General features: G+C 37.0%; 1 protein-coding gene across 5 annotated transcripts in view; it reads left to right on the plus strand.

Annotated features, from left to right (window-relative positions):
* ZNF536 (zinc finger protein 536) overlaps positions 1-22,405 on the plus strand; it is a 356,025-nt gene that overhangs the window by 201,494 nt on the left and 132,126 nt on the right. For all 5 annotated transcript variants that reach the window (XM_064519627.1, XM_064519628.1, XM_064519626.1 and 2 more), the window contains one exon: positions 13,450-13,602. In XM_064519627.1, the coding sequence (XP_064375697.1) occupies positions 13,450-13,602 (153 nt within the window). The remainder of the gene's footprint in view (positions 1-13,449; positions 13,603-22,405) is intronic.

Consider the following 22,405-nt stretch of genomic DNA (forward strand, 5'->3'; position numbering starts at 1 on the left):
ACGTGCCATCCGCTGTCTATAATTGTGCTTTGACTGCGGTCTTGTGAGGCATACTTTTCAGGGAGTATTTTCAGTAATGCTTAATGGTGTAAAGCCTTCTCAGCCAGAAGTCTGACAAAGCCTAATCACAATAAAGGTAAATGTATGGAGAATCTCTGTGTTTGCTTTCATTTATTATAATAGCTGTGGTTAATATGTAGATCATACTGCCATTTTGGATCACACAGATTTAATTCCAAAAATTGCAATCATCATAGATGAATTATATCTTGTGTCTTTTCAAATAGATGACAAAATGTATTTGTGCTGTTGTTCCCTGAAGAAAAATAGAGGGATAAGAGGCAGGAGTTTCAAGTAACAATGTGACATTTAGTTGTCAAACTATGAATGAAATTGCTATCATAGGGACTGTGTGTTTACTCTCATACTTCAAAAAACTGTGGTGAAAGTGTATCCAAAAAGAAAGGAATATCTTTAAAAAAATCAAATAATATCATAGTAGGTGAACAGTGATTCAACATAACTAAAACAAATATTAGTTGAAAAGAAACCTGAAATACAGAGAAGGAAATACTTGGTTGGTAAGCAGCACACAGCACAGCAGTAGAGAATCTAATGGTATATCCAGGAGTTCTTTTCTAGACTGTAATTTACAGTGGTCTACAGTAGTCATCATTTTTGTATCTGTATCTAAGCTGCCTTTCCTAACTTGCATATTCCCATCATTGTTTATTTTAAACATACAGTGCTAGTCTCCTGATTAACGTGCTTTGGCTGTGGTTTTATGATGAAAGTTGTTATGATAGCAGTGTAGAATCACTGACTGTTATTCAATGACAGGTTTTGGTTGTCCACCCTTTAATAAAGTATTTCAGCATTAATCAGCAAGCCTTGTAGCATAGTCATCAACAGGATTTCTCCTTTGAAACAAATGTCTCTGACCACCAATGACTGGGAGTGCATATCATATATCTGTAGCCAGAAAAAGACCAGTATGAGTAAAACTGTTGAAATTATTTTAGTTTCATTTGACCAGTTTACGCTATCATTCACCTTTTCTCAACCCCATACATGACTTTGTTAGGTTGGCCAGTGCCACTGCAGACAGCTTTCAAATGTAATCAGTGGCAAGCCAGTTTGTTATGTACCAAATTCTGCATGGGCTTGCCAGGCTGTTGGAGTAGCTCCCACTAGTACCATCCTGAAAAGGCATGGAAACATGTGTCTCCACAAATGCGGTAGCCTGCATTCTCAGAGTTTAAATTAGTCTGTTCACTGAGATGATACTTACTGCATAGTGTCTTAATTTAAGCTGGTAATTGACCAAAATTATAATCTTAAGCCCTTCTGAATTGCAGGGTAGGAGTTTGGGTCTAACCAATTTTCTACAGTTATCCTGATACTTTTGTTCAGATTTTGTTCAGATTTCATCAGAATCAGGGATTTATTTTGTACATCTAATTCATAGACAGCTTTGTGAGGGTGGTCAAAGGTGTTGAAAATTTCATTAAAAACTACCCATTTTCTTATCTGTTCAAAGTGTTTATCTATCTGTTTGGTCTACTTAAAGATTTCATCTTATATACTTCAGGTAATTTTACTATTGTTCAGAATAGTGAAAATTTGGTGAAAAGCTGATCTTCCTCCATATGCTGTGGAATTATACAAGATAAACTTGTGAAACCTCATCTCCTTCAAGTATGACCTGTGTTTGCCATCCTCTAGCTCTAATAAGATGCATTTTAAATAATTATGGCCACTTTGGAAGATGTGACATTGCTGAGTCATTTTCTTTACAGTCAGCGTTACTTTGGAAAGGTTACGCATCTTTCCCTTAATCTTCTTTCCCTTAGAGATCTTCTTTCCTGCACATCTTATCTTTCTGAGATAAGAAGATTTCTTTCCATCAGCATTTGATGTCATCTGAGCATCCATCTGGTAATTTCATGTTAGTGGATGTTGTGTCATGGTTACAAGAGTGGCCACTGTGCTTACTGATTCAGAAGACTCTGAGCACAGAAAGGATGCAGAAGGTAGGAGAGCCATTCGCAGGGATGCATATCAAAAATTTTCAGCTGAGCGGAGATGAAAAGATTGTGTTTCGATAGGAAGGCATTAACTACCTGCTGCTGCTTTGAGATGGGGGGGAATGGGTGGACCTCCAGGAATCCGATAAAAAGGTTTCACCACAGACTCATTTTTTCCGTGCTTTCTGCCGTAAGATTGAACAACAACTGTTAAACATCGTGGTGCTGAAGGCTAAGTGAAAAATTGACTATTTTCACTCTTCCACTATTTTCACTCACTTTTTTTTTTCTTAGCCTCAATTGCTTACTGCTAGAAATTTCATTTTTTAGGAGGTAAGCCTGTGAACTCATACTTAAAATGGTGCTGTATGCTTTTGATTGTTTTCAAAAGGATCAGTCAGTACCGAGTACATTTGATTTGGTTGCAAGTGTCTGTATGCGTTTGCAGTAGTTTGTTACACATTTGGTACTGTGATGGATTTCCATGCAGATTTTAGCAGCCTGATGTGTTTCCTGTACCTTGCCGTATACTTATTAATATATGGTACTGCAGATAGTTGTCTCCAAAGGTCATATGTAAGCTCAAGATACTTGATTCAGATGATGGTCTGAATATTTCCAGAATGTTTTACAGTATTTCTGTTCTCTAAGATGGTCAGTAACAAACTTCGTCTCTTACTGTCACGGCAGAGAAGCTCATGAGAATGTTTTGGCTGAGTTTCTGATAATGTTCGTGATGTGAAGGCACAGTGGCTGTTGTGCTGGTAATAGAAAAGGAGAGAGACTAATTTCAGGGCAAGGCTGCTTTCAAAATCAAATGAGTGTCATGTGACTGTATGTGTATAATTTAAAAGAAAAAAAAGGTTAAAACTTTGCGCAGTCTGTCTCTCCAGTATGTGAAATGCGAAGCAAATGAATACAGCCTTGAATACACTTTTTAATTTTTCAACACTGTGTTTTGCCAACTTCAGTTCACTCTGTTTACTGTTCAGTCAGACCATTTTTAAATTAAAAAGGAATACATGGTTGAATTATTTATTAAACAAAAGGTGCTCCTGTGCATCCAGACTACCTCATTTTTGAATTTCTTCTGGAATTGGAATTTGAAGAAACAGAATCTGAGAAGTGCACCGCTAATTAGTTAAGGGATGGAACAGTCCTCCTTCTTCCAAAATAATTCTTCCTTGTCTCTGAGAAAGCTGGTAGACTAACTTGGGTCTGACCAGTCACAGAAAAAATGCCCGATCTCCATTTGAATGTGTAGTTCTGACCTTACTGTGAAGTTGTTTCCTCAGTTTGATAGGCTCCATATAGACAAAATGATGTTATCTTCAGGTAGAGTAGTGCGATTCCAAAGAATTTAGTCTGAATTGCCTCCTAATTTTACTGATGGTCCTGATGGGTTAAAATCCATATTTGCTGGTAGACAAATATGGAGGAACTGTAAACAAGTGGGAGGAGGTGTGCAATAACTATGTGCCATGCTGCAGTCAGACTGAGTCCTTCCACGTTACCAGTTCACATTTGGGTAATGATAAGGGCTTTGTACAGCTACCTTAGTTTTTTTGTAGTACCCATTAGTACCAGCTCTGTGCTGGTGTTCCCAATTTATGGACAGCCAGTGTTTCTTGTATTTTTGGATGAACATGGCTTCCAAGTACCTGATCGTTTTGTTTCTTGTCCCCTTCCCTAGAAGAAAACAACTTCTAGCTTTTGACTGGACTGTCTGAACTTTAAATCACTTTGAACAAGGGTTGCAGGTAAAGCACTAGCAGTCTAGGACACGCTGAGACGCCTTCAGTAAGTCCGGGAGCTGTAATCTTCCTAGCTTGTTAAAATGAGTAGGCTGTGTTACCTAGTATTGAAAGAGGAAATTGTTAATGCACTGAATCTGAGGAACCATCTGTCTGAGAGGTTGGTCCTTCTGGTCAGCGATGTGGGACAGGATAACTGTCTAGGATAGTAGTGATAGAAGAAATGTGATAGGCTGAAAAAGGCCAGCCATGGCAGCAAAGAGACTTTAGAGGCAGATTAATGAGAAGCGCGAGGACTTGAAGAGCACCTAGTGACCCCGATGTGTGACAGGGTAGTTGCAAGTCTCTGCTGCTGAGAACTGAGCTCAGAAGAGGCCTGGGGAGGTAAAGCAGTGAGCGGCAGCGAGGGTGGCTGGGTGCACCCTGGCTTTGATATGTACAGATGGAGACCTAAAAGATTGCAGGGCCACAGTCCAACACCAGCACATGTAAAATAAGGCTCAGGATTTAGATAACTCTGTTCCAGCATACTGACGTGCATGGCCACAGTCCAACTCCAACACATGCAAAATTAGTTTCAGGATCATTCCAGCATACTGAAGCCTATGCCTAAACCAGTTATTGCCACACGCTCAGCTAAATCAGAGGAGAGAGTTTTTAAAATGGTAATCTTTCTTTTTCATTGCCAGGATAGTTTAGATAAAAAATAAATATATATATATATGTTTTCATAATCGAAAATGGGAATGGGATTATTGATTTATCAGCTTCATATGCAGCAATTTATATTTTTATTGGCTAAGACTAACATGTTATAGTATCAGTGTTCTTGAAGGCTATTACGCAAAACATGGCTACACATTGACCTACTAGTGTACCTTTTGAGATACATTGTTAGTATAAAAAGATTAATAAGCCAATTCATATGATGCTGAGTTTAAAGATGTCCTGGTTCCAATATGTCCACAATACACTGTTAAAACAAGGAGGAAAAAAATACTGAACAGTTTAAGGATCTCTTCTCAAGATTAGAAGTAATGAATTTAATCAATATTTTTCTGTTATAACAAAACTCATGTAATTAGCGTATTTTATTTATTTTTTTATTTATAGTAAAAGGGTGCTAGTAAAATAGATTCAGCAGCTCAGAATTGCTCGTAGTATTTCTTCAAATACAGCTCATTTTTCTTGAAATGGGGAAAAAAGTTGGAGATTATACAAGAGAAGTTAAATGGAAGAAAAATTATTTACGGAGGTATTTGTATTAGTTCAAATCAGTCATTTAGTTTAAAGCAGCACTGGAAAGTAATAAGTAAGAAAATGTAGATATTGAAAAAGTCTATACTATCATAGTCTGTCAAAAGTTATATCACACACTGTGGCATTCACTTTTTGGTGGCTCTGTTAGCACCTCTATAATCACTAATCTGTAAATGGAATGGCAGTTGTCTAATTGTTTTTCATTTTGTTGATGGGGAAATTATCAATTTACCTATTTTAACCTATACATTTATGTTTATGTGACTGATTTTGTTGTTTTTTTCTTTCTTACTGGGGGTCTACAGAAAGATATTCCTGTGAAAAATGTGCATTTTATTTAATTAGAATGAAATTTTTATAAAATCCTGATGATCTGCTGCCTAGACTGTTGCACTGCTTTTGGCACTCTATTGTAAGATAAAAATAATGAAAAGGTTTTTTAAACAATAGTGTGCAAAAACTTCTACGGTAGTACCTGATGCCTTGAGACCTACTTGCAATGTGTGCAAGTCTATTGTTCTGACTTGGAAAAATGGTTCGTTTGGTTTTGGGGGGTTTGTTTAAGCACAGCAACTGAAATGAAACAGTCATTAAATATTTCCATACAACTACTCAGAAGATTTTAAAAGACATTAACGGACTTTGAAAATGATGCGGTATATAGTGTTAGTTTGTATTTTTGAAAATCTTGCAGAGTCCACATGGTTGGGCGCAGTGGAGGAACCTAGAGAAAATGGGTTCAATATCACCCTTCATCCTGATTCACCAGTTTTCTTACAGTTTGCCTACTGTGTCTTGGATTTTCCACATACTGTAATCGGTACACTGTACCACATGGTTAAATTTCTCACATGTGTAGTCAAGGAACAAGATAGAGGTCACAATGAAGTACACCTTACTGTTTGGTTTATTGTTATGTGGTGATGCTAAAATGTGGAAGAAACAAGGTAAGTATGGAGCAAGGAGAAGGTAATATATTTGTTCACAGAAGTCCAGTGAATGGTTGTTTTAGTTGATTAGCTAGCAACTTCATTTTCTCCCTCATGAAATTGCCTCTACAGATCCTTACTTCTGGAGCTTAATCAGCAGTAGCAATCCATCCCAAGAGTGGGAGATCAGGAGTACTTAATTAAAGAGGGACTATAAGGCAACTCTCCCAAATTGGATATCTGAACTAGCCTTGGCATCAGGAGAGCAATGTGAGGTAAAAGTGTTTATCAAGCTCCATGTAGCTACTCTGCAAATCTCAGAGATGGGAATATGATGCAGACAGCCTGTAGAAGCTGCTATAACCTGAGTAGTATGGGGCTTTAAGGCCATCTGGTACCTGAACACCTGCCTACAAATAACACATACAAATCCAAATGATGGTCCAGTTGGATAGCTTCTCTGCTTAGATTCCCCACTGGAATTTTGTCCAAAAGCAGTAAACAGTCTGTATAAAGTCTGGAGAGACTAGGTCCTATCTGGTCAGTAATCAAGTACCCATTTCAGATTTGTTAGTCAGGATCAAAGCTAACTCAGGTGAGTCAAGGATTTGGGTAAGAAAACTGGTGAGACCAACAGGCTTACATGAGAATCACAGACGTTGGGTAAGGATCCAGAATGTTCTATTTTAGAAGAAGAAAAAAAAAGACATGAAAAGTTAAATGTTATGGAAAGTTTGCGAGCTAACATCACTATCAGAAATATCAGTGAACACCAGCGTAAACTTTGAGGAGAAAAGACATAAAGAACATTGGCAAACTACCAAGGAGAGATTCGTGAGTACACCTGAGAGCCAGATTTAAAGCCAGTATAGCTGCTGCAAAGAATAAGTGTTTGCTTTGCTTGTGAAAATAGATGTTCTGTGCAGAGAAGTACAATAAGGTGTTTCTTGCAGCTCAGATATGTACCTCCAAAGAAAGCAAGAACGAGCAAAAGCTAATCATTGAGAGTAACTAATCTTACATTCAAGATAGCAAACAGACCCAGTGTTCTGATGAATGACGAAGTACGTCCTGTTCTAAAGCACCCACTTTTCCTGTGGAAAGATTATACAAGTGTAGTGGAATTTCGTGAACATCATCTAGCAAACTCAGTGATTTAGGATCTGAGCAGCTTTGATCCATAAAGTCAGATAAAGGAAGTGGGATGTTGAAGCCATGATACCGGAATAGCAGGATTGAAAAGCCAGAGAACGAGTTCTGCAGTTCAAGAGTCTTGCATGCGAAGGACTTAGTGAAGAAGACAGTAAGAATTTTAAACAAACTAGCAAAGGCTTTATCGAAGGGAATGGTATAGCGGTCTGTGGTCCTTTGCTGAAACCTCAGCTCTCAGTCGATAGCTGGAATTTCCCAAGACCTAGAAGTGATATCTTAAAAGTGAAGACTATTTAACCAAAGAGAATCACTCTCGTGGCTATGGTCTTTGTATTCCTGACATTTGTCTTCAGTGAAGGGTTGTCCAAAGGTCTGACTGCATAAATTGCAACTTACACGTTTTAATTATACTGTGTGCATGTGCGAGTGATTTTAGAATAGTCCTAAGAGTCATGTGCATTGGAGACAGGCTGAAGATGCTTGGTATGCTTGCATGTGCATGTTTTCAAAAAATTTTTCAGGCACTGTTTTCAGTTTCATTTTGATTCATTTTTATCAAACTAATATTACAATAACATTATAAAGACCAGATTCAGATCTAAATGTTGAAGCTTCATTGAATTTATTTGGATTAGAGAGATATACAGTTGCAAGATTAAAGCTTTAAGCTTACTTTCTTTTTGTGTGGAGCTAAGAATATGTGTGATGGTTTGCAGAATGATGATGTTTAACTGTAATCTTCTTGGGGCATGGACTGCATTCTGTTGTTTTGCACAATTGAACTCTATCATTGATTAATAAAACAATAAATAAAGAAGATGAACTATTTTGTATTTTGTTAACAAGTTGAATTTCATACAGTATTTCATTTTGAAAAAGTATAAAATCATACCCTAAAATGGTAAGATGTAATTGCTGATCATGTATCTCTTTGTTCCAGACACTTTTATAAAAGTTTATGTATTATGTATGATGTGACCTTCAAATGTCATGAATGCATTGTGCAATAAACTGTCAATATTTGTGGCTATAAGGTACTAGATGACTTTTACAATAATTGGAACAGCTTTATTAAAAGCTTGGATCACTCAGCTGGTTAAAGAGAAAGACACAGGCCAATGTTCATCTGGGACTTTCCTTCTGCCAACTATTAAATGAAAGATATTGTAATGTGCTGAAGATGTCTTCTTTGTTTTCTTAAAAGCATATCATAAAAAGCCTTTTGGAAAAAATGCTATTTCCAAAAAATCATTTTTTTTTAGCGTACATAACTTTCAGGCCAAACTGAGCTCTGTAAGTTAATGGCAAGTAAATAACACTGTTTTCCAAGTACTACATCTGATATTTTGTCTCTTTGGGTCACAGAATTCTTCAAACAAATCAGACAGCTAAAAAGATGTACTCAGAAACTGTGTTTGGACTTTGATTATATTAAAAGGTTTTAAACATTTAGAACAAAGTGAAAAGTAAGACTACTAAGAGCTTCAAAACAAAAACTCTGCAGGGTATTTGATTAAAATGAAAAAAGAGGATAAGCAACATTTTGTGATAAACAAAAGCTTAATTTTGGTAAAGTGTCTATTGATGTCTCTGTGCTGTGTATACATACCGCCTGTTGTGTGTTTCTCAAAATGCATACTGCAGTGAAAAGCACTAAAATATAGCTGCAGTTTGCACATATGCAGTAGTGATGTGCAAAGTGTTTTGTACCCATGGGTTGTGAAAACCACCAGTCGTAAGTGTGTCGTGTGCTTAAAGTATGAATAAGGTGTGTCCAGTGCCCCCAAGTCACCAGCCTACCTGTTACCAAGAAACTGCTTCGAATATTTTGGCTCCCCCTCTCTTATGCTTGAAAGAGCACCTACGTAGCTCCCCTGTAGCCTGAGGGGCTGGCTTTGACTGTCAGGTGCTCACTTGTAGATGTTGCAAGTCTCACGTCGTATAAATGGATGTGTGGGCATTTTACTTCAGTTTAATTTAGTTTTGATTTTAAATTTAAATCTGCTGATGCACTAATTGGTAGCACGGGCAGAGCAGCTCGTGCCTTTTGTTTCCTGTACGATTCAGCGGACTAAGTGGGCAGTCTGATGTCACAAGTGGTGTCTTTTTATTTGCCAGTGGAACCTTTGGTATAATCTTTATTTCTAATAATACAAACAATGTGAATGCTGCTTTCCCACTAGTAGGCCTCCTTTCCAATTCTCTTCTAAAATAGCTCTCTGTTAAACAAATTCTCTGCCAATCCATATTAATGCCTAACAGTTTAAGATTCCCATATATGGTCATTATAAAACCTAAATCCTTGATGAAACAATAGAGACAGCAAGTTGTTTCTGACTTAAGACATTAGTAACTCTTTCTGGAGGCCTAAAATATAACTGTAATATTCAGTAATATTAGACTATTTCATTTTAAGTCATGAACTTCACTAGCAAAATGTATAGTAACATCTGCTAATAGGATTCTAATTTCAGATTATAAGCACTGGGCTAGATTCTGTTCTCATTTACATTTACGTATATTAAATCAAAGCTACCTTAGGTAGCTTAAAAAATATGGTTAATTATAGCCCTGTTTTTCACTATTTTCAATATTATTCAAACTCTAAGGAATAACCAGAAAAGATAAAGGATGTTTTCCCAGAAACTTTCTGTATGCCGTACAGCTTCCCAAGGAATGAGGTAGTCAAAGTCCAGGCATACTTTCGTAAAGATGGCAGCAATGACAGAATTAAAATTTTGAATATTTGCATGTCTGAAATACAGATTCGATAGGTAATGGTGCTCAGCTTGAGGTGAGCTGTTATAGTCTACCCCATGAGAGGCTGCAGAATAAAGTGTGACTTTATGGTCAGCTGAGGTACACAAGAACATGCCTCAGATGTACATGTCACACCACCCCTTGCAGCTCTTTCATGTGCTGCTGAATTTCCTCCATGTCCTATGCAAGGAGATAGATCTACCTGCCCACCACGCAGAACACACATACGAGCTGAAGGTCTGACAGGTGTTGCCTTACTCTGATACAAAGACCAGTTTCATATATAGAATTGTATATTGTTTTTTGCCCTCCGACCTATGACTTTTGCTGTGAACAGATGCCTTTGAAGCAGAAGAAAAGCTCCTCTTGAGTAAGTTCAGATAGAAAACTCAGAAGCCTTTTATCTAGTATATACATCTTTACTGTATTTTATATTCTGTTCTGCTTTTTCCTGTATTGAATCAGGAAAAGTAGAGATGGGCAGGAAGACATTCAGGACATATACCTACCTATAATGGAAGTAGACAGCAAAAAAGCAGTCTAATCTCATGTACATCAAGTGCACATCATGTAGACCACATAACTCAGTGAACCACAAGAACTGTAAGATAATAACTGTTCTCTTTCCTTCCTGTTTCCTTCCTGTTCTTTTATCCTTGGGCTTGAGCAGCCCAAAAACCTTAGCTCAAATCCTGAGTAAGTCATAAATAAAATGAATTTGGTGGGGCTAATCCTAGTTCTGTAGATCTGTAAAACATTACCACGGTTTCACAGTTTGACATAACTGAGAGTTTCCACTTAGGAAGGGGGTATCAACAGCAGGAGAAAGGGGCACATTTGAGGTTTAGAAAAAACAGTTATTGGTAAAGCTCTTTGAGGAAGATTTTTCACTCGCTACATACACTGTTGTTGGCTTAGTCTGTATCCACTAGTTTGCCTCTTAACTCTTTCCTTGCAGTTCGCTTTCCTTTTTCTGTTTCACTTTTTTCCCCTTAGCTTTCTATACATCGTTTTAAGAGAATCAGCATAAGCAACTGGGTGGCAGAGTCGATGAGACTTAAGTGCATTTTGAAGTTAAGCAAATCTTAAACTTAAGTTCCTTGACAAGTAGCCTTGCCAAAACGAGTCTAGTAAGGAGATGGAGTAGCATTTGATGGGGAAAGACAGCAGCCTTGAACATTATTTTTCTTTGTTTGAAATAAAAGAACTTAGTTGTAAAGCTGTTCATTCAGGTAACGGTGGCCTCCAGCACTTCGGTGGGCTTTGTAGGCAGAGGAATTCAAAAGAAAACCCCTCAGCCCAGCTTTAAAGTTTTAGGAATGCTTTCACTGTGGGAAGAAAAATTCTTCAAGGTAAGGCCCCTGTTGGAGTAAAGCCTTTAGAGCTATCTACTGTATGTCTACTTAAATCTAAAAGAAAACTCTTCAGACCACCCACATCTTTCTTTGCTTCATTGTTGTTTTCAGTTTGCTTTTTCAGAGGGATTACTGCTAGAGTAAACTCCAACGTCTCGCTGCCTTGAAAAAATTCAATTTTGTGTAAAGTGAAAATTAGACTCTTAAATCTGCAAAGCGAGCTGTTTATCTTACAAATTTATTCTTTTTTATTGGGCCACACATATTCTAGATAGAAAGATAAAAGGGAAATGGATAACAGGCCATCATTTAGAGTGACATATAGCAAAGCATAACTAGTAGACTTATTTGGTGTATTCCTTCTAAGTGGCTTGTTAGCTTTATCTATATATTTGTCTATAATGTTCCTATAGTATTTATTGAAAACTAAAATAAAATCCTGCAGTTTATCATCATGCATTCTGTATTTGCTCTTCAGAAATGCTTTTTACACTCAGAAATTCTTTTTTGCTCAAAGTAGTTTAGACATGAGTATTTACAACTTCTGAGGTGAAAAAAGTGGGATATCTAAACTCTTTGGGAACTTGGAATTGTAGACTAGCCATGTATGTATGTTTTCTTGGGTTTTGAAAGACAACATTATATTACTCTACATACTTGTGAATAATTCAAAAATGACAGTTACTGGCCTTTTCACTTAAATATTGTGCTTTAACGCTACAGCCTGACTCAGAGCAATTAGAAAATATTAGGCAAGAATATGATGTGAAAACTATCAGCTTTTGCTTTTTGAAAGTTAACTGTAGCTTGACTAGATATATGTCTAAGATAAACATTTTTGCATATATTTTTAGTTTTTTTGTCATTCTGTATCACCCCCTTCTTTCAACTTTAAGCAAAATAGTTTAGAGTAACCATTTTATAGTAAACAGTGGAATGTCTGTTAGTATTACCTTTTCCAGAAATGTTGTATTTGGGTCCATGCTACCGTGCGACTAGTTTTTATTGTAGCCAAATATTTAAGTTTTTCTCATGTCCCATCAGTCCCATTTAAAAGGCAACGCTGTGTAAACTTCACTCTGTTTCCTGACAGCTTTAGTTACTTATCAAATGGGCAGAGAGACAGCATTTTTAGTCAGTAGTTTATGGTTGGAATAATCAAGGCTCTGCATGCAGATTTTAACTATATGCTTCCTACCTCAACATGAACCATACAGCTCGGGTTTTGCATACAGGTGTGTTAACAGATCCATCTGTATTGCATCTCTGTGGTGTGCCAGCATTGTAAATCCATTTCAGGATTTCAGCATTTGCCATGATCATTTTTGGTGAAAACATGACCCTGTAAATACAAGATGATATCTGGGTCTTGAATAACGACCTTTTAAAAATGCTCTCCATTTTTGTAATTTTTATGTCAGTCTTCCATAAGTTACATTGTTCATAGCTTGCTTGAATAATAACAGCTTATTCAAGATGGCTGAGAATGAGTGTTTCTTTACATGAGGAGAGAGAATAGAGGTCCTGGAGTCTCAACCATCCTATTAAAATGCAAAGAATAAATGTAGCTATGAACAATGAAGGGGAAAACCCAGTGGCTGTGGGTGAGAGGGAGAAAGAATCCACCCTCATCTGATCAGTTTTTTCATTGACTTTCGTGTGATATTAGGTTACTCACTAAGTGTCATGTATCATAACTGTAATTCTGAAATGTTGAGAAGAAAGTTGATTCCCTTTGTGTGTAGGCATTGTCACTTGTGTTACAGCCCCCCTTTTCACTGCAACGGTGTTTTTATGGGAGGTTTTAAAATACTTGATGCAGACATTTTCCCTCTAAAAACATACAGATTTTAGAAATAATTAAAAATTAAATAGATTCAACAAAGCAACATTTTAAAACTTTTGGTGGAAAAATTAATAGGAACTAGGCAAAAGAAGAAATCAAACCAGCTGCTGACACAGCTGTTTCTTTTCTTGTATAATTCAGTTCAATATAAAGGTACCATATGCTGCTTAAAATGATGATAGGAAAGATGAAATAATTTAAGAGAATAACAAGAAAATACATGAATTGTCAGCATTCTGTCAGATTTAAAGAATGAAATAGACAGGTGTAGTACTGACATGTTTAACTTTGTGTTGTGTTAGCAGTTTTAGTGAGAACAACTTCTGACATGTGCTGAAGTGATGTGAGAACATTTCTGTGTTGCAGACATTGGAGAAGAAGCTGGGAGATCTGTAGGAGTCCAGCAGCCAGCTTTACTGAGAGACAGGAGCCTTGGTTCTGCCATGAAAGACTGCCCATATTGTGGAAAAACTTTCAGAACATCACATCACTTAAAGGTCCACTTGAGAATACATACAGGTGAGAGGAACATGAGAAGTGGAGCACCATCGACACATGCAGTGTGTGTGTTGGGGTGGGGGGGGACATGGTATGTGGCTAGGAGCCTCAGCTTCCAGTGTAGATTTGGACTCATTAGTTGGAGAAAGCTTTTTGAGAAAGATACATGACAGTCTTAAATAAACGCACAAGGAGTGTCTTTTTGGATAAAGACCACTTTAGTAGAATCATCTTTTCCCAGCTGATGTTATTTCTGTCTCCTTCCCTGCTTCATCACTGTTTCCTTCAATTACCCTTGTCCTTCAATAGACATAAGCCTATTGGTTTCAGACTTAGTTGTACTAACTGCTTCAAATGCCTTCCTTAGCATCTACTTAGGGATTCTGTATGTTTTGCTCAGTTACTATTTTTGTTCAGTTTAACATGCTCGTTTTTAACCTCTCCCTAGTTCATATGAATACTTCAGCTTCATGCATCAGCATTTTTGCATTAGAACTCACCAGATTTACTACTTTACCATGTATTACTTTAGTAATAGTAAAAGCATTTCTATCCCATTGAGACCCACTGCTGGTCTGGGTTCTGTCTTTATTTTGGTATGTCACTCACCAGGTGGACTGCTCTGTGTACTGCAGGAATGTAACCACTCCCTTAAAATTATAATACCATTTTTGTTGAAAAACAAACACATACGTGCAGCCTAGAATTCTCATAGACGTTCAGTGTATGTTGAAGGGGGCTTACACATTGCATGATTAAAATCTGACATACAATGTTTATATCCTCAGGTCCTACAGACATCCCTAGAAATTCATATATGAGTCAAGGCCACAGTGATGCTGTTTTATTCCAAGTCTTAGGTATTGTAGCAGGCTTCTGGAGAGTCTGCAAAGTTGGAGATTTAAGATACTTCTCTTTGTAAAAGAATATAGTGGGCAGTGGATTTGAAGAAGTATTTTCTTTCCAAACCTTTTTCAAAGAATTTCAGAATTTTTGCTGCCACTTTCTTAATCGGTAGGCAAAATAAATTGCATTAAAAAATACTTTCCAGTATTCCCTCTGTTAGTATCTCCTACTTAATAAACTTCACTGTTTATTTTTACTTCACTGATGTAGCAAATAAGCAGTATTTTCTTCTCTTCCCAAAAAATGCAACCATATCCCTCGTACGTGCTTGCACAGATGTAATACTTTAATATTGGGTATGCAACTTTGAGGGCTGATTTTGAAAAATGAAAATGAAGGCTGAAAATTATTTAAAGGAAAAAATTAGTTGAACAGATGGAACATCTTATTTATTATACTTTTTTCTTTCTTTGGATTGTGGAGTGGAGTTGCCCATGACGGTTTGATCTGAATTTGAAAATTTGGCCCTTAATGTAGTTTGTCTGTTTGGATTGCAGACAGTTTGGGGCAAGGTTATTCTTTTCAATGTGTTGCTCTTCGCAGAAACAATGAAACACAGTGAACCCCCTATTTGTGTGCTCACTAACGTAGTAATAGTAAATAAATGGTGGTTATTTTATTGGAAAATAGTCTTGTAACTATGAGCTTTTAAGCAGTCTGACACTTTTTACTAATGGAGGATGTAAAGGAAAATACTTTAAAATAGCCTGAGGATACTCATCTCTCCCTTTTGCTTTATTGTATAGTGGTCATTTGGTTGTTGTTTTAAAGATGGCAGCGATTATGCATTTGATATCTGTGGCTTAGAACTAATGGAAAGTAAATTAATTGCAATGGAAATATTCCATAAAAATTGCATATTAAAACTGACTAAACAAAATTAAAACAAGAAAAAATAAGCCTTATATAAAATAACAAAAAATTATGAAAACATCATACAGGCTGTTGAAATAACATTTGCAATATACTTAAAAGGCATTATTATTTTAAAATAGATAAAGATCAATTTCCATTAAGTTAAGAACAAAGTATTTGTAAATAATGACAAGAGTATGTTTAAATGGAACAGTGTTTTACATATTAGAAATAATCATAATAAATATTATAAACATGTAAATTGGCAAATTACTAGACTTATTTAATAAAAATTAAGTTGCTTTGCAGTAAATGGAAATGATGTAATAGATACCAGTTATTAAACAAATATTGGTTAGTTCATACTTATCAGGACAGAGTTTCCTGCTTTTTATGTCACACTCTGTCTTTATTATATGCCTGGATCGTATAACTGACTGATAAAAAACACTTTACTGTGTTTCTCCACTACATTAACTCAATTACTGTTCTTGTTCTCACAGCACCTGTTTGTTAGAGATGAGCTCAAGCAGTTCAGCAGAAGTCAGGTTCCTTCGAACATCTGTGTGTTTGGAGGCACACCAGTAGGTTGGTTTGGTACGCGTGCCAAGGCAAGACCCAAAGTCTGATCCAACCAGGAGGTGCTTCTGTGGCAATTGGCCCAAAAAAGCTAGGGAAGCCTTTTCAACATCCACAAGAGGAGGAAGCTATCCTGTGTTTTAGAAGAATTAGCTAGTGGCTTGGGTTGCTTTTTTATTCCCTTGGATATTTTAGGATTACTACCTTCTTGACAGCTGAGTCTCAGTTTCCATGTAGTTCACTACCCTATAATAAACATCACCAGGAAAAAAATAGAGTTTTATTTAGCATGCTCAGTTGAGTCCCAGCATGCAGTTGTAGAGGTTTCTTCTTAACTACCTGAACAGTATTCGGTCAGCAAGAGCTTTAAGGAACAATAGTAAGATATGATGTCTGTTTCTGTATGGAAAAGGGCATACTTACGTAAAATCAAAGTTTCTTCTCTTTCTCGCTCTGAAAACAGTTGAAGGAGGAGAGTGCCTTCACGTGACCCTGAGAGAAGAGGAAGGAATCGCAGTGCACAAGGTTCTCGGGCCATGTGGCTTACAGATGGGAAAGAAAGAATTCCCCACAGCCCTCTGACTTATGTTGACCAGGGAATAGAGATGGGCTACATAGCCCTGCTCCTTCAAACTGCCTATGTCAACTTGCACAAACTCTGTGCTAAGAGATGCAGCAGTGGGGGCAAAGTATGTGTATGCACTAGTGGAAATAAGGAAGAGACTCCAGTAAAGTTGTGGGGTTATACCACCCAAAGTAAGAATTTGGTCCCATTTCTAAATTTATAGCGATCAAGAATTTATCCAAACCATGAAGAAAAATAAACCCAAAAATTCTGCTTTTTTTTTTAACAGATGCCATCAAGAATAGTAATTGAATGTAGTTACAGTTTGGTGTAATTCTATCCTCCCCATACTCATATATCCCCAAAATAGTCTAGAGGGGAAAAGTAGATAGAGTACAAATATTCAAAGTTAATGTTATTAGTAAGGTAGAATATGTTTGGATAGACAGTTGATTTCTATGATAATTTTGGTTGCCTCGTTGAGAGTGCACATTCACCTATTTCTCCTTTACTGTATTTCTTTTGTTCTCTGTTTCCAACCTGCCGGGGAAGAACAGTGTGGTTCATAGCTTAAGGATTTAAGGACGGTCTCAGTGATGGTGTTTGAAAAGGATAGAGGGTCCAGTGATTATGATGTTGGTCCTGGAAAAGAGAAAACTGGATTCTGTTTTTAACTCATAGTAGACACATGAGTGGACTAGCCACTTTGTGATTCAGCTTCCTGGTTATAAAATAATGGTAATACAGCTGTGAAGGTTATTACATGGAAGGCTCAGAGATGCTCAGGCTTTGTAAGAAAGGAAGAAAACCATCAAAGTATCTCAGACTCATATGCAGAAATGTCCAAAGTTTCCTTTTTTCCCCTCTGAGGCTAGCAATTTAGGTTCCATCCTTCATGGAGCTGAGCACCTTCTGTTTATTCTTGAGCACTCTCAATTCCCACCAAAACCAATTTCATGCATGTAGTTTTTACTGTACATGCCTAGGCCTCCGTACAGCACAGAAATGGTTAAGTATAAAAAATTAAGATTTCTTATGCTCTGCATTTGACAAGCAAATATTATGCGGGGGCTAGTTTTCAGATTAGCTCTAGCACCCCATGTTAGCAGTCAGAAAGTACTGCAGATGTAGACCAGTTTGGGTTTGTGTGGTCATTAGGTGCTGAGGTGTATTCCCAGCATGGCTGGCATAGTCAAATCCCTTGAGTAATGAAACCACAATAATCTCCATGAGCAAGCTATAGCCCTAAGGAAGGTCTGGGTTGTGCTAAACGAAAGGAACCTAAGACAGAGAGGGGTAGGGAGAAAAGGCTTGGCAGGGCTGTGTCCATAGACTGTGCGTCTGTACGTGGTGTATGTTATGTTACAGGTATTAGATGCATTACATACATCATACAGTGTTACTGCATTTTTCCTTGGGAAACGTGACTGGCGAATTTTAAAACTTGCTTAGATGAACTGATGAAATACAGTAAAAATGGTGCTGTTTTAAATGATTTCAATTCACATTTTCTTCCTAAAAAACGACTGTCTGTTGCCATTCTCTGAAGGCACTTGTAGTGGGATGAGCAATATGAATAATTAAGGAAAATGGGTATGTGTGCTCCAAGAGGAGACAATTTTGGTATTGAACATCCTTTATTCTTACATTTCTAAGATGAACTAAAAGGACTTTTCATTTCTCTAGATTTCTCCAGATTTCCCATCCTTAACATTGTACAGCATGCCTTTTCTCCTGTCTTAATGACATCCCAAACTTTTGTTGAAAATAATTGATTGAATTTAAATTTCCTTAAAAGTTTAAGAGGTAATGTTACAGTATAAATTTCCTACCAAACACTAAGTAGGGAAATATCCATTAGTGAAATTAACTACAGTTTCTAGGTAGCTAACAATGTGCAGTATACAGTAGGGCATGGCTAATGAACACTGCAGTGGGTGATATTTCATTATACAAATTAATGCTCACATTTTAATGGGAAAGTCACATAATGAATCTCAGCTTCAGTGACAGCAATTAGAGACACAGATTGTCCCCTTCTGGACAAGGCACTGTTTAGCAATAAGCAGCTGTGTAAAAAGTCTTCAGGTTTACAACATATATATATGCTTTGGGGGAATTAGTGTACAGTTTATATTAATGTACTGAGTCTTCCCTGCAAAGGAACAACCATATTTATCTCTCCGTGTTTTAACTAAGTAAAGACATGTAAAAAGACTAAATAAATATTGTAGATGAGATATAAATAAATGGAAATATTCAATTATAAAACTTTATAAAAATTCAAATATTTTACTGTAATGCCTAGTGTACAATAGAAAACCTTTAATAGCCTAAGTCCAAAGCATCAAAAATCTTTCCTTCTGCGGGATAGGGGTATTTCCATCTTATTTAATAGAGAAAAATTGCTAGTAAAGGAAAGTAGTAAAGAGAAGAAGTTAACTAGTATTTCTGACAAACAGATTAATTGTGTGGTGAAACATGTGCAGGATCCAAAAATAATCCTACAGAACCTTTGATATTCCATTTGGTTTAAAAAGTGTGAAGTGAATGATTAGAATGATAAAAGAAATTACCATGTAAGAATAGGCATAATAATGAACTAATTAAACCATACAGCAATTCATTTCTAAAATATCTGCTGCACAATGGATAAAATAGGTTATCAATAACTGTTTCAATGGTAAAATAAAAAATGCTATAAAATGTTTGCAATATTTTCATTAAGCAGTATTCACTGGAATTAGAAGGTGTTTGATTTCGTTTGATTTGCATGAAAGAAAACTATATCTTGTTTAGAAACGTATAGGATGAAATTGCACTGACGTTGTCTCCGAGAGCCTGTCACCAATGCAGTGCTGGCTGCCCGGGCGAGCAGTGCGTGGTGGGTCCTTCTGCTGGGGCAGAGGCTCGCTGGTCGGAGGAGCAGCCCCGAGAGGGCTCGAGAGGCATAGTCCCCACGCAGACTCCTTCCGAAGTCTTGCAAGAAAAACAAACAGTGGGGAAGGGAAGTGTAAGATGCATTACGGATTTTTTTAAAACTGTATGTGATAAGTATGAGGAATTAAATAAAGGTGCTCACAGCAGGAAGCGTAAATTGACAAGAAGTACAGGGATTTGATAAGGGAAACTAAAGGTAGTAGTAAACAAATATATGTGGCTATCAGTGTTATGTAGAATAGGAGAAAATTCTGTAGATCTGGCTGGTTTAACAGATGTTCTCTTCCTAATACTGGACGAGAATGGATAAAAAATTATCAGCCATATACAGAAGACTAAATAGTCTGCTGCCCTTTGGTCAGAAGGAAGCATGATGACTTCGTAAGTGTTTTCCAGTGAAATTGTACTTCAGTTCTGTCAGTAGGCAGTGAGGATGCTATGCTGCAGCCCACTATGCTTCAATGTTTTTAGAGTGAGTAAGACTGGATAACTTGTACATAAAAGTATTAAAAGCATTGGCTGAATAGCTCTCCAAATCATTAAAGTTGATTTTAAAAAACACATCTTGCAGCATGGAGGAAGTGCCAGAGCACTGGTGGTAGTCAAAAAGCTCAAGCTATTCTAGCATTTTCAAAAAGAGAGAATATGAAGACCTGAAAAATTATAAATGGGCTACCCTGCCATCAGTTTCAGGTAAAATTACAGAGTTAATTTGGTAAATAATTAAGAATTGGTAGCGCAATTAATGCCAGTCAGTGTATTTTATGAAAGTAAGTTTCATCAAGTTTCTCTGTGAAAGTTGTTATTTAGTTGATAAAAGAGTTTTTGATATAAAAAGCTTGTGAAAGTAATTTTTTCTATGTGACATTGTTAAAAAAAATAACAGTATACACATACAAAGTAGCACATAGACTGGCAGTTCCACAAGCAGTGTTTTCACTTAGTCTATTTGGTATTTCATCATTTTTTGGAAGAGTATATACAATCACTGTTGAGAAAATTTGCCAATGGCACAAAAGTGGTGAAATCATGAAAATCGCGGGGATGGACTGATTAGTCACTTAGTCAAGTGGGCTCTTTGAACAATATGAATTTTAAATTAACAAGATGTGAAGGAACAAATAATGGAGGCATTGATGAACTGGGCCTAGGATTATTATTGAAATTTCATCAAAGGTTAAGTGACTACCCATGATGCAAAAGGACACTGAAGAATTTGGGAAGGGTGTTCCACTCAAGAGTGAGAGAAGGTGAAGAGGTGAGTGGTTTACAATCTGCAAGTACATTTCTTAGGGAGTAGATTTTTGATTTAAACAAATCGCTTTAATCTAGCAGAGAAAAATGTAACAAGATTCAGTAGTAGGAAGCAGAATCTGGACAAATTCAAGTTAGAAATGAGGCATACATTTTGAATACTGAGAGTAATTAACCATTCAAACAGTTTACCTAGGGACATGTTGGATTCTTTTTTGTTGCTGTGATTAAAACAAAACAGAATGTCTTTCTAAAGTATGTTTTAGTTCAAATTGTAGTTATGATTTTGATGTAGGAATTATCACGTGAGGGTCTTTGGCCTGTGTTGTATAGCAGATCAGACTAGATGATCGTAATTGTCCCTTCTGGCCTTAAAATCTGTAAATCTATTTATAATCTGGCTGTGGTCTCCTCGCACAGGCCGTAGCAGATAATTCCTATGACTAGTATGATTAGACTGCATTGTGAGCAGGGCTGGTAGTAGTTTGAATAGGTTATGCATCTGTGTTGTTTATGCAACCGACTGTGTAAATAGACCTGTTTCTACCGGGCAACATGTCTGTTTCCAGTTATCTACCAAGTTTGTGTACAGATTTTACAAGCAGCATTGAATTTTATTGTTTTATTGTATCCTGATATAAAGTAGTTCTTGTGAGATGGCTTGTGTCTTGTAAATCAGAGTTGTAGATAGATCAGAACTGTGATTATGTTGCCTAGATAGTTGGTCTGTATCAGATGCTTTTTATTGTACACATCAAAATCACTCTTTCTGCTCAGCTGTGAAAAGGTTTGCAGGGATGCAAACAGAGCCAGAGAATTAGCAAGACCAGGATGGCCATTACCTTTGTGGACTATGAAAAATGACTGCTGGTATGAAATGCAGAAAAGTATTTTGGAAAAGTTATGTTCCCTCACCCTTAGCTGGCAACTTTAATTTATGTGAACTAATATTAAGGGTTAAATAGCTCATGTAGACACTGCCCTGATCAATATTACCAGGGTAGTCATTACATGAGGATGAATTCTCAGAAACCTCTCTTCAGAGCATGGGACACAAACAGGTTGTCTTCTAACAAGAACTGTGCCTTAGTGCTCTTGTCCCACTTCTTTTTCTTTGAACACATACTACTACAATTGCACTTAGAGTCCTGGAAATTAGGGGTCCTTTAGGGTTTCCACTGAAACTGTGGATGGGTTTTGGGGTCGTTTGGTTGAGGTTAATTCCCCCCACACACCTCCCAGCAGCTTAAAACTAAGTTTTGTCATTTGTGCAGGGATTTACATGGGGCATTGTTGGGTGTTAATTTGAATGGTTGAAATAGCATCTAGGTATCCTGCACAATTACTGAATTTAGAAAGTACTGAAACACTAAATTTGAAAGATTTGAAGATGATCAAACCTACTCAACGCTACTCTCTACTCCCAATGCCTGCCCTTGAAGTAGCACTAGTTAAGGTTGCTTTGAAGTAAACTAATTGCTGGCAGTATTTTAATTTAAATTAGAAAAAAGTGGTTTTGAGCAGTTGACTTTGAACAGTGTTATTTGGCCAGTCTTGTAGTATAAAGGTGCCTCAGTGTGTTGCTACACTTCGAGTCCGAGTTCAGGCCTTCAGCTTTAGCTCACCTTTTTGGCCATTCGAGAGGTGGGAGCACCACAGAGTCAGTGTATTAAGGCTAGGAGAGATTTGAACTTTTAATCATACTGTCTCAGGCAGTGTTTTCTT

This window comes from Dromaius novaehollandiae, chromosome 13 (genome assembly GCF_036370855.1).
Source record: "Dromaius novaehollandiae isolate bDroNov1 chromosome 13, bDroNov1.hap1, whole genome shotgun sequence".
Taxonomy (NCBI): Eukaryota; Metazoa; Chordata; class Aves; order Casuariiformes; family Dromaiidae; genus Dromaius; species Dromaius novaehollandiae.